At 41.7% G+C, this 13,683-nt stretch overlaps 1 protein-coding gene across 5 annotated transcripts in view; it reads right to left on the bottom strand.

The window, feature by feature from the left end:
• Positions 1–13,683, bottom strand: part of LOC108603515 (sodium/calcium exchanger 1) — a 30,779-nt gene that overhangs the window by 14,231 nt on the left and 2,865 nt on the right. For 3 of the 5 annotated variants that reach the window (XR_001915303.1, XM_017992404.1, XM_017992406.2), the window contains exons 1-2: positions 7,151–7,302; positions 3,051–5,150 (exon numbers count right to left, since the gene is read on the bottom strand). Coding sequence is in view for 4 of the 5 variants with exons in the window: in XM_017992404.1 (XP_017847893.1) it covers positions 3,051–4,867 (1,817 nt within the window). In the remaining variant the exon portion in view is untranslated. Of the gene's footprint in view, positions 1–3,050; positions 5,151–7,150; positions 7,303–13,683 lie in introns of those variants that run through there. The other 2 variants (XM_017992407.1, XM_017992405.2) reach the window with 2 other exon arrangements.

The raw sequence follows: 13,683 nt of genomic DNA, 5'->3' as shown, positions 1-13,683 counted from the left end.
GTTGCCAGCGTATTTTATAGCATTACAGACTGCTGTTTTTTATGTGAACTGCTGCTGCTGCTGCTCCTGCTCCCGTTGCTGCTGCTGCTGCTGCTGTTGGCGTAGCTGCTGTTGCGCATTTCCGGTGGCTGAGTGCCAGTCGCCAGTCGGGGGTCAAGCCCTGGCTAGGGAGCGCTGCTTTGGCTTTGGCGTTGGCGTTGGCTCTGGAGGAGCTGCGGGCGCAGAGGCAAGCATTTGATTTTCATTAAAAAAAACTTAGTTGCCAGTTGCCAGTGTGTGTGTGTGTGTGGGTGTGTGTGAGAGTGTGGAGAGAGCTTTTGTGGCCAGGAGTTGCTTTATTTGCAGACAACTTCAAAGTACGTAGTTTTGTTAGTAATTTCATTTGAGCGGCTTGTGCTTTGTTTGTTTAATTTGATTGCACACTTCGCTCTATAAAACTAATCGATTTGAAATGAGTTTTGGCCAAGCTGGCTGCAATTTTATTTCACGGCAGTTCTCGCTCTCTCTGAGCGCACATTGAATTGAATTGGCCTACAAGTCAAATGTGCCCTGGAGATGCAGTAAGTAGCACAAGACGCTTATCAAGGGAACAAACGCTGCGCCGCAGGCTCAACTACTACCCAACTGGCAGCATAAAAACCAAATGAGCCAAAGGGAAAACCAAGAGAGCAAGTCAGACCGAGAGACCAAGAGAGAGAGAGAGAGCTGGCATGGAAAAATAACATTATTATCAAGTATGCCGCAAGGCATTTAACTTGAGTGGCTGTAAATGTTGCGATAGCGCCCAGAGAATTTCCCAAGCCGACACACACACACAGACAGTTAAAGCGGAAACTAAAAATGCAAGTCAAGCCAGAGATAGCAGCAGCATGGAAACATTTTTAAAGCGCAGTCATACTATAGTTGTAATTACTAGCTACAACTAAAACTATTTTCAGTGTAACTCGCTTGTAGCAGCTTTACGACCATTGTGGGAGCGAGACACACACACACATAAAGAAACAATAGTATTGTTGCCACAAAATACTGCTTGCCACTTAATTTATTTTAAACTCTCCCCTGCTAATGTTGCGCCATCTAATTGTGTGCTACGCTTTGCTCCTTATTATAAAATCATGCAAAAACCACAAGAAGAACAAATTTATGCTGCTGCCAGACAAAACAACATTGGCGACAGCTGATGGCCCCCAGAAAGAACCGCAGACCCAACACCCAACCCCCAACTCCAGCAACGCGAATTTCTTTGCCAACGCCATGGAAAATATCAGCAACGTGTTTAAAACAATTTTTTATATATTTTTTTCTTCTTTTTCGTGGCGTTGCTGCAAATCAGTTAACGTAACAAGCCACAAAGAAAACGCAGCGAGCAGTTGAAGAGCTTAGTACTATATTTTAGCTTGCGTGCAGAAATTTAACCAGAAGTATGTTTTCAAATTATTTGCAGTAACATTTTAGCTGGAACTAAGTAAAAATCAATTGAAAAAATCCTTTGCAGCTTAGACTTTGCTTTGGACAATTATTTTGCGTTGTGAACTCGACCATGTAAAAATGTTTTAAGACTTCTTGGAATTTACAGTTGCATAAATTGTTGGAATTTGTATGATTTTCCCAATATTGTGTAAACTTTATTAGTCGCGTTAGTGAAGCGAGTAAACAGAATATTTATCAAACTTTCCAATTTAGCAAAATTAATTACATTTTTCACTGCTACTTTTACTGTGTATGTGCGTGTGCGTGTGTGTGTGTGTGTGTGTGTGTGTGTGGGTGCTAAACAATATGGCGTCGTAGCACGCAGCATGACACATTGCCACACAGCTGGAGGCACACACACACACACATTAGCCCAGCGCAAATTCCTTATTGGCAACGCAACAGAATAGAAACAGTTTGTGTCATGCGGTATTCTCACTATCAAACACCATGCACTGGCAACAGGACAGGGTGGACAGGTGCCAGGCGCCAGGACCAAACATTCTCATCGCATTGCCGGGCCAGAAGCCACATATGCATGTATCTAGGTGTGTACAATATGTTGCTGAGGCAACATGTTCGCCGTTTGCCAAACGGCAATTAAAAGCTAAAATTATTTCGACTTTAATCGATGCGTTGCGGTGCGGCTCTGGCGAAAGCGCAGGAATTCCCCAAGCGACAATTTCGAGCTGGAACGCAACGTGACAGGCAAACCAAAAGTTTATCCAGCACAGTTCAGCCAAAAGTTCTCTAACAAATCAACCCAAATTCCCCTGCACAGCTTAAGCATTAACCCAAGGAATAGAAAGACATATTATTTTTAAAAGCAGTAGAGAAAACAATAGATTACTTTTCTTTGTGTATTCGAGCGGAACGTTGAAATGACAAGGTGAGGCTAAATTTGGCTTAATTGAACTTATTTATACACTTTCACTTAAATATATTAATACAGACACATGCATTTGGGAATAAGATTCAACTCTTCAACTTAATTAACCAATACACTCGACTTGGTATTGATAGCTTTAAGTTAAGGTTAGAGTCAAAAAAATGAATTTAAAGTTGCAAAATATTTTGCAAGCTACGTTAATATTCCAACACTATTTTTCTTCTTTGATTCCCAAAAGGACTTTGTTTTCAGATGTATGTATGTGTCGCGATTATATTGCTATGGATTTTATGCGTGTACTTCATTAAATATCTAATTTGATTAGCATTATTTTAATCACAAGTTTTATATCAAAACTGAGACAAGATATATTGAATAAAACTACTTTAATTATTTTTTACTTATTGATTAAAATTTATCAAAATATCTCTCTTATTCTTAATGAACCCTAATTCTGCTTATCCATGGTATTTACAACATTATTCTGTTCTACCTTAATAATATTATAAGTCATTGATGATTACACTATCAAAAAAACTTGGTATGCCAGTTACCAATTTTAAAATAATTGTTGGATCTAAGCCTACTTAAGGATCGTTCAATGGACTATGCTTGTAACGGAGATTTTCTCCTTTCCCAAATGCATGTGAATACCTTTTCAATTTTTGAAATGGCGAATAAGAATACTCACTCAGTAGCATTATTTTCAAAAACGAGCTCGCCGCTTAATGGCTCAAAGTCCTTGCCAGAGACAGCAGTTCCGTCCTCTGTCCAGTAGGGAACAATGACAGTACCGCGTGCTCCGGAGTAGCGCATGACGGATAACTTATAGACGCCAACGGATTCGGTGACTTCAATAACGGACTCCTTGAAAGCAAAAATGCCAGCATGATCATCATCCAAAATCATAATGGTCGCTATTTGTGGCACTGTGAGATTAACGTGGGCAGACGGATTGAAGAGCCGTATGTAGAAGCATTCATCCTCCTCGAATATGTCGTCGTCGATGATTTCGATCTTGAAGCGCTGCTCATCAACGCCCGGCGGAAAGTTAATGATGCCACGCTTGCCTACATAGTCGGAACCAGCCGATGCGGTGCCGTCCTGGGTCTCAAACTCCACCGTGGAATAAGTAGAAATGTCGCCGCGTCGCACAACGCGCACCTCGAACTCGCCGCAGTTTTCCATGACCGTATAGTGGCCTGGCTCGAAGTAGATGCGTGTGGGCTCATCATCTTCGTCATCATCAATCTGATGCAGTTGCGCCTTGACCTCTGTCAAATCGCTATGAGCACGTTCCTGAATCTTACGCATCAGATTACCGCTGCCAATGAGTTTACGTGTAGCTTGAATGCGATAGAAGGCGCGTGACTTTGAGCCACGATTGATCATCTGCTCTTGTGCCATCATCTCCAGCTGTTCCAAGTCCGCATCCGGATACTTCTGGCGCAGCTCAGCCAGCAGCGAAATATACTCACGACGTGCTTCATCAAAGGCTGTTGAATCGGATTGGAAAGTAATTGCGGGATTCTTGGATTTGGCGGTCTCTGGATCCATTTCAACCTGATCGTGCTCGCCCGTGACCACAGTGCCGCGCTTATTAACGCGATAGTTCTTGTCCATGTACTTGTAGACAAGCAGACGCCGCTCCGCAATGTAGGCCCAAAGAACAGTGACGGGAAAGAAGAGGAGTGTGAGCAGACCCTCCCAGACTTCGATAATACCCGGTGAGCTGACCGACAGAATGATCCATAGCCAGATGTAGGCAAAGACTGAGAAGACCGCGGTGACGGTAAAAACTCGCAAGTGCTTGATGCGTCGCTTCTCGTTCGTTGGTATGAGCACCATGCACAGGGCGATGATAACAAACAGATTGTAGGCTGCCGAGCCGACGATGGTGCCAGGTCCTAGATCGCCGCTTTCAAAGTCTCGAGCATAAATCTCGATGACAGAGAGCAGAATTTCGGGCGCACTCGATCCGAGCGCCATGAGCGTTAGATTTGCCACAGTTTCGTTCCAAATGCGCACGCTCATGGTTTTCTTTTCGCCGCTGGGTGTTTTCATGACAACAGTGCGTTCGATGGAAGTAATTGCCTCAATGGCGGCCATAAAGCGATCCGATATAATAGAGACGCCCACGAATAGATAGATCATGAGTAGAAAGTATATGAAGCCGCGTAGTGCGCGATCGCCAGCCGATAGATGTCGCTGTGGCATCCATAGTGGCAGTATTAGACCGTCGGAGCATGTGGCGATTTCATCTAGCTCAATGCCAATGTTGTCACCGGGATCAACGTCATCATCATCAGTCTCGGACTCTCGCACTCTACGGCTGTGTGGCTGTTCGCTGGCGTTCAGACTTCGCGTCTTGTTGAGCATGGAGTAGGAACTTTCGTCCAACTGATCTGGGAATTGTGCTAACGCTAGCGCATACGCTGAGACATACACCATCAGCAGCAAGGCTGCGCAGGTGGCTACGGATGTGAGTACTTGGCGTTTCAACATCATTTTGGCGACTTGTTGTTGTTCTTGTTGTTCTCTTTTGGTTGTGGTTGCTTGGAAGTGTTTATAGATTTGGCTTGTTTACGGAAGCTTTGTTGCGTTCGAAATGGCGGTGCGGCGCGTGTTTGTGGTGCGCTGCCTCTGTTTGTTTGTTTTCGATTTTACTTTTTGTGCTCTTTAATGAGTTGCAAATTATGTTTGTATAAGCTGCATAATGCGACGCATTATCAACAGCCAACTATCAACGGTACACTCGGCGGCAGGTGAAGCGTCTCACTAATGATGATTCCTGTTAAGAAAAATATAATGAATACATACATATATAGGTATTTTTACTCGACAGAGCTTGAAATTAAATTTAAAAAAAAAGTGCAGTTCAATATAAAATCAAAACCAAGAGACAATGGAAAACATTTGTGAGTAAGTTAGATTGATTTATTTTTTGTTTCGTAGGCATATTTGAGTTTTTTTTTTTTAATTTATTTTGCCACCGAAACATTTGAAAGATAAGTGGTATTGTATAACTGTTGTTTTTTTTCACTTTTTGACCACTAAAAACGTTATAAATTTCATTGCAAATTCGCTACGATTTAATTATAATCTCAGGAATTATCATATGAATATTAACTTCATGAATAAAGTAAGAAAGGATTAATTTTATATCTTAGCTTAAAGCTTGTTCGCTTCAACGCTTTGCTCTTCTTTGATTGAATACAAAATTCCCAGAACTATGACCGTTGCTCAAAAGAAATTCTTGTGCTGTTTTATTTTGCAGCAAGTAAATAAGCAAAACTCTAAACAAATCCCAGACACGTTTAAGCACTTGCATACGCCAAAGTAAATACAAACAAACATATGTATGTGTGTGTGTGTGTGTGTGTATATGTGTGTACGTGTCTCTATGTTTTTGCCTCGAAATGCAGCACATGTAAACAAAAACATAACTATTTAAACAGAGAAACAAGCAAGTCAAAGTACTGCTAGCCAAACAAACTGAAATTAAAAACGTCAAGCATAAAATGCAAATAAAAAAAATTCGGCAATAAAACAAAAAGAGAGCGAGCGTCTTGCGTGTGGCGTGTGCTGTGCAATTAGTTCTTGTTAAATAGAAATAGAATTGAAATGTTTAAGGCCCCATAACTTAACGCTTCGAATAGAAACTTGCTTTGTGTTTTTGCTGATCTCATCAAGCGAGGCGTAACCCCAGCAGATAAAAAATTTAACAGAGCGCACACAGCGCTCGATATAAGTTTAAAACTGACAAACTAAACTAAACTAAGTTGATAATAAGTTTATGTAAATACAAACTGCTGTGCAGTTGTGCGTTGCATATGAAAACGAAATCAATAAATGTCAAAAGCAGCGAGAGACAACAAAAGCAATGCGAACAACAAGCAGAGAAGTAAGCATAACGGCGACAGCAAGCACAATAACGTTAAATGGTAACCAAGCGACAAAGCGAAGAACATAAAGCCAAAGAGCAGCAGCGCGGCGGAGAAACGAAGAGACAAAGAGATGAAGAGAGATTGACTAAGGGAGCTGCTGCTGCTACTGCTGCTACGTAGGTGGTCTATATTAAGAGCTAGCTGTCGTTTGTCTTTATTTATGTAAAATATGCATAAGCATTTTGTCATGTGACACGATAATGTGTCGTGTTCAAATTGCAACTACATAAGATGCATAATTAATTGTTTTAGCGTTATGTTAGCTGAAATTTTGTATTAAGCTTAAACGTTTGTATTAATAAAACAGACAAACGTTCCAAGATCACAAGTACAGAGCTGGGGAGAGAAAGGGCGCTGCGCTGCCAGGTGGGTAGACAGACAGACAGAGCGAGAGACAAAGAGACGCCCCAGGGAGCAGCAGCATATATACACACACACACACATGTACATAAATATTTGTATGTGCATTTTTTTTTTTTGGGCATACATACATACATATGGATGTGTATCTGAATGCATTGGTCTGGCAAATATTTAGCTGTTGCTTATTCGTTTTTCATTTCAGCGTGAAATTGCATTTGACTATTATTCGCCGAGTGCTGAATGCCAAGTAAAGAGATTGGAAATTAATTAAAACGCTGTGTCTGTGACATTGAATGCTTTGTTGCACATAAATCTCTGCAGGCGCAGTTACAAATGATTTTTCGCTGTAGGCAGCTTTGAATGGCTTCACAGCTAAATTAATTGCAGCAACATATGCACACATACTGTGATTTGGCCTTTAAGTTAACACCAACAGCTGACGCTGATACACACACACACACACACACACACGCACACGCACCTTATGTTGCGCTTTTTTGGCGCCCGCTACTGTTTGACAAACATTTCGCACCGGTTGCTGATGGATTGCTAAGCAAATGCAAACAATGATAATGTTTAAAATACACTTTGCTGGTTTGCTATAATTTTGCAGCGACCACAACGTTGGCTCTCGCGTTCTTGTTTGGCAGCCAATGCACAACTAATTCGCCAAACCAAAGCAAAGCGTCACCTGTCCCGCTCATTCGCCTCTCACGTCGTCCCTAGCTCATAATTATTTGTGTGCTCTACAGTTGAGTGTGCGAGTCATATCGACTGCCCAAACGGCTACAGCTGATTATTTTGTCAGCACAATTGGCAAACACATCTAATTAAAATTTAAACTGCATAGCAATATCATCAATTAACTATAAATATATAGTGCTGAACTGTAGTGTATTGGCTAATTGGCATATCTCGACAGTCTGTAATTATTAACCTATGTCTATGTCTGTGTCTGTCAAAATATACGCCGTTATACTGTTTACATGCACTTTTTGCGCTCATCGCTCACATCTCTTTCCTCGCTCTCTCTCTCACTCTCTCTGTTTCACTGTTCTTCTCCTTGCTGCACTTGCCTTGCTTAGAATTTCTATTGTACTTTGTTTATTATTGCTCTACGTTTGTATTTTATCTGCGCCAGGTTCATAAAACAAAACCGAAAGCAATAATTTGGCACAGCCTGTACATATGTCTGTTTGTATGTGTGTATGTTTGCATGTGTGTGTGTGTGTGTGGCTTGTGCGTAGCTTTTTATATAGCACCTTCAGTCAAAGACGCCATCTCATTAAATGCTATTTTAGTGTGTTTATAATGCGTCCCATGACTTTTGTTAGTTATTTCTGTTGAGCAAATAGTTCTAGCCGACATGCATATAAGCATAGTGCAAACATATTATTTGCACATCTACTGCATGCTCTGCCTACCCTTAGGATATTTTTAGATCTGATATATGTATAAACATACATATGCATATAAAGCTGTCACTGTCTATAAATGCTGCACATATGACATTCGCATAGACAAATATACAAATGTATGTTGCATGTTACTTGGGTTCGCTTTTTGCTCGACTTACTCGACCCGCTCAGCCACTGACGGATTTAGCTTGAAGTGAGAGATTTGCTGTGACAGCTCTGAAATATTTGCACAGTTTCTTGAACGCACTTTGGCCAGTCACTGAATGTTTTAACACCAGGTTTCAATATAAGGCACGTCTAACATAAATAATGCAGCACGAATGGGCGCTGGCAAGTCCAGTGACTGTCAGGTGTGCTTACTGCTGATGGCAGGACACGCTTCCGGTGTTGGCCAACTGTGTGACAACGAGAGCTCAGACGGTTAACAGCGGGTCACTTAAAGTCTGCTTACTGCTTTGCCTGGAGTTGTCTTTCTTTGTTTGAATTCAACTGAATTTATCAACTGTATACGCTTAAGCTTTTTGCTACGTGATGTAAAATTCTAAGCAAGCAAAGCTCATAAATGTTTTAAGTCAAGAATTCAAAGAACTCAAGTGCATATTATAAATAGTATAACATTCTTAGTAAGCCATTAGCATTGAAAACCCCAGAATTGCTTATTATAAATTCTTCAGTCGAAATTGCTACTACAATTCCAGGATTTGATTCGCTTAGCCAAGCTGAGAGTTAAGCATTGGCCGTTAGCCAATTCTAAGACATTATTGTCTTATATGCTTACAAGTCGTCAGCAAAATGGAAAAACTTGGAAATTCATATGCTCAATTACTTAAATAATTGATGAGGCGTCACTTTGGCAACACACAAAAGCCCAACAGGCTTTTGCCTAAATGATTTAAAGTAAGCCACTTAGTTGAGACTTATAGTTTGGCCTAAAATGTAAATGCGCTTAAAATATTTAACATACGCCACGTAAACCGCAGAGGCAGCACAGTGAGTGGCCAGACCAAAAGCTCACACACACACACACAAACACATAAGCCAAGGCTGCAACAATTGGCAATTGGCTTTATGGGAAAGCTGCCACAGCTGCTCACAGGCTAATCGAAGACAGGCATCATAACTCAGCAGACAAATACAAAATACCTGATTATACTCGGCTGAACTATAACTAACAAGCAGGCAGCTATCATGGCTAAGCCGAGAGCCATCATCATCAAGCTCGTCATCACTCTTTTACTGCCTGTCCGAAGCGGCTTTCGGTTTACGTTTACGTTAACGTTAACGTCACGCCGCCTTGGTTAGGGCATCAGTTAGCCAGTCAGTCTTTATGACAGCTTATTTGTTGCGTGCGTAAGCCGAGCCGGAGCTCCATGACGCTGTATTCGATACGCACTGCTAACCAAGTGTATATGGTGAGCTGCTTTGGTTGCAGAAGTTTTTGGGCTGAACGCCAGCAGAAACGGTTAATGCGTATACGCCTGGCAGGCTGCAGCATCAGCAGCAGCAGCAGCATCAGTATCAGTATCAGCTTTAGTTAAGGCGTTGGTAACAGTTGGTGTTGTCAGCACATTTGTGCTTTAGTCTGTTGTAGCCTTTATTTATTGGCGACAGTTTCTTCGTTTTTTTTTTCTCTGCGTCATTGTTGTTGGCAGCAACAACAACAACTTTGATGACGGTCGTTATGGAAGTCGTCGATTTGGAATGCCTTGTTAACGCCACATTCCCTGCAAAGCACACACACACACACACACACGCATACACAGCTTAGATGGATATCGTTACCGTTGACAGCTGAATGCGTTCAATGTGACTGTTAAGCGAACATAAACCCCGCTCCCATGTTCGTTCAACATTTTTACGCCTCTTTGTAAGTTGTCACAGGCAAACGGTTTTTATTATTTTACAATCACAAAATGTTGTGTGTGTGTGTGTGTGTGTGGTTGTGTCAGGCAGTTGTGTGCTCTTATTTATTTATAACTGTACTTTGCAGATTTGACAAGAGCCATGTGGCAAGCAGCAGCAGCTTGCTCCTGCCTATGACGCCTGAGACAAACTGTTAGTAGTCGTAGTTGATGTCGCCGCAGACAAAGCCAGGCAAGCTGCAATTGTTTAGCTACCCGCAGCTGCGACCAACACGCCGCACTCTATCTGTGTATGTATCGGTATGTCTGTATGTGTGTGGGCGACAAACCAGAAACGGGTCTTAAAAGCAGCACGCCGCTCAAAAGTATGCTTCGTTTTGTCAACATCCCTAATGCGCAGCGTGTGGGGCAAAGTGTGAGCACGAACGCGCCATTTGGCACCTGCTCAACAGCTACTTAAACTGTCGTCGTCGTCGTTGTTGTTGCCGTTCGCGTTAATTTTTGTAACTTAATTTACTTTGAGCTGGGCACAATCAATCTTCGACTTCATTCACTTATGAGTGAGGATTTCATATCATGATTACACTCGGTTGGGCAAACTGGCGTGTATTGCAATCATTTAACTGATTGCTAAGGTCAACTCGCCTTGGCCAAACATCAGAAGCGGCGACGGCGACGGCGGCAGCGGCGTTGACATTGATTTGATTTGATTGGCCAGACTGCCAGCGATAAAATGTCAACACACAAGGCACGAAAGAAAAAAAAAAAAAAAAAGGAGAAATATATGCTGCGCTCGGAATTCCGTTTGGTATGTTTGGCTTTGATTTATTGGCATGTGTCAGAAACACGCACAAACTAAAAGCACTCATATAAAAATACACATGCATACACTGATAAAAAAATATGACAAGCACATACATAAGCGCTAAAAGTTTTATTTCAATTTCAGCGATTGCTGAAATCTACGATGAAGCATTTTGCATAAAAAGTAAAACGTTAAATTGAAATTCTAGATTGGAATATTAAATTCCATTGCCAGAGATGCTTCGAGCTCTTAAATTAAGCTTGATTGCTTGCCTGCTTCTGCTTTTGCTTTTATGTTGAGTTTTCTAAGTGTGTTCCGTACCTAGCTGGGTAAGCACACTTTGCTGCACACACACATATCGATTTTTAGCCCCACGCCCACGCCCACGCCCACTCGCCACTCGCAGCAACATCTTGGTCATTATGTTCATAGACTCAGTCACGTTACGTGGCCAAGTTACTTGACTGCTGTCGTTACCGCTGCAACTTGTGCACGCATCGTTTTGACTATTTGCGAGCCAACGCAAAACAATTTACAAACTTGCCTATTTGCGTCTTCTCGTCCTCGCATGTTGTCAGTTGCTGGGGCAAAAGTTTAAATGAGAAAACTCGCCGAGGTGTTGCGGCTGATAAGCGAGCAGCTTGATTGTGAAACTTGCAACGCACTTTCGACTGCCACTCACAGCCGCTGCAAGTGAGTTGATGAATGAGCGCTCAGCTCAGCATGTCGCCAGCCAGACAACCAAACTATTATTCGTACATTAATCAATCAAACAATCAATCAGCTCACAAAGCTAGGGTAACCAAATATTTCACTAAGCTTTGATCTCTGCATCAGCCTAATTGTTGGTGCAACTAAGAAACTTTAAGCCTGAGTGTAAGCCATATTATTTTACTATTATGTGCAGCCTTGGGGCATGTAAGTCGTCTCAGTTGCCATTAGAGCAGGTGGCCTGCCTTAGCTACTTAGACATAATATAATATACTGCTCGCTAACAAGAAAGAATAATGTTTCCAAGGAACTTGAGCTGCAATTGCAGTTGTTGTTTGCTTTAAATTATGCACTTGCTAAAATGCAAAGCTCGGCTAAATTCTGTTTGCATGCTTGCCTGGTTAGCACTTTGCCATAATCAGAGCTAAGCCAGTTGCTTTCGCAGTTATGAGTGCCACAAATTTCCATTGAAATATGACAGACGTCCTAGTGGCATAAAATTTGAGGCATATCTAGTTAAGCCAGCTGTTATTTGCAAATTTGAGGCTTAACATACTCTCGAGAGTAATTCAATTCAATTTAATTTACTGCTAATTGTAGTCAACTGCACAAATATCTTGACAGCTTTTGCGACAGACAGACAGACAGACAGAGTTTGTGCGTTCGCTTGTGGAGCGGAAAATTATCATTTCCTTTTGTCTTTGTGGCGCTGCCAATGAATTTTCCGGCGTTGATAGCATTGCCCATACGCAACAAGAATATTAAAGGCTTTTCCCTTTGCTTACACAAACAACCGCGCGTTACTTACAAGAAACAACTTTATATACACCCCCACCCAGCTGTGTGGGTGTGTTTGCTCAGGTGCGTGCCAATGGTGATTTAGATTTTGATATCAAAATATCTTCATAGCTTGTGCTTTTCACGCCAAGTCCAAATATGTTTTTGTTGACATTTGTTGCCTTTTGTTTGGCTGATATTCAGCGCGTCCCTTTATGGAATTTTCCCTCGTTCATGCTTTTAATTTTATATTCATTCTTGTTTGCTTTCATCATCGGCTGCGCCTGGGCGCGTTGGCTGGCTGGCTGGCTGTCTCAATTTAATTGCCAGCCCTGTACGTTTTATGGGCATTCATCAGCGAGAGTTTGCCAAATTTTAGGCAGCGGGTCCCTTTCAGGCCGTTGCCTGGCTTGACTTGCTGCCAGGCTTAAAGTAATCCCCATAAATTTGTCCCATATACTGTACTTTTTATGGTTGCTACGCTTTAATCAAATTGCCAGCAGCTTTGGCAAGCCAAGGGGCTTACCAGCCCCTAGAAAATAGAAAAAAACATAACTAAGCTGCAATTGCTCAAAAGCGTGCTGAAGAATATGCTGGAATGGAATAGTAGATGATTGCTTATTGTGCTATTAATTCAGCAGCAGCAGCAGCGGCAGCAACACAATACAAAATTAATTTTGCCATTTCAATTGCATTTGCAGCCACAATTGAGTTGCATACAAATCGCACATACGCCACGTTGCCCAGCACTAACTCTAAAAAATGTTGAAATGCAGCTGCAGCAGAAACCAGCGCAATATCTGTGCTGAAAGAATTTTTCGCGTTGGCGTTGGCAATCCCAGCAACTATGCAGCTTATGAGATTTGCTATGCGGCTGATGGCATCTGTTTTTTAACGTGGCCAGTCCACAGTCCACAGCTGCGAACAACACTACACAGAACTGTGTGTCTACATTCTATATTTATTTTTGGCTTTCACTATTATTACAGTTGGGCACCCACGCAACTAGTTAAGCTCTTAAGTGCTGCCAGGCTAGCGCTTTGCAGGTTGCTCTTGTTAATCCTTTTTGTGTTCTATTGAACGAGTTTGTTCAAAATTCGTTTCATTCATAAAAAAACGAGCAGGCTTGCCACTTTGTGTGGCACTAATTGAACATTTTTATATAGTCAAGAGTTCTGAACTTGTGTAAATTAAAATAATAAATTTTGCAAAGCAATGAGCTAAGCCGAATTTGAAAGCAAACCACAAACTCACACAAAATAAGCTTCGAGTTGACATTTTAATTCATTCTTCACGAACGGTGGCAACTGTTTGTCGCCTTTATTTAATATTCCTATCAAAAAATCTCTTTAAGCTCTGCGCCTGCCTCAGACTAAAATCTCTAGATCCTGCGCGTGTTGCTATTTTCAGGCAATAAGCACTGCTTACTTATTGAACTTTG

Source organism: Drosophila busckii, chromosome 3R (assembly GCF_011750605.1).
Source record: "Drosophila busckii strain San Diego stock center, stock number 13000-0081.31 chromosome 3R, ASM1175060v1, whole genome shotgun sequence".
In the NCBI taxonomy this organism is placed as follows: domain Eukaryota; kingdom Metazoa; phylum Arthropoda; class Insecta; order Diptera; family Drosophilidae; genus Drosophila; species Drosophila busckii.
The sequence above is the reverse complement of the archived record's forward strand: the minus strand, read 5'-3'. Positions and strand labels throughout refer to the sequence as shown.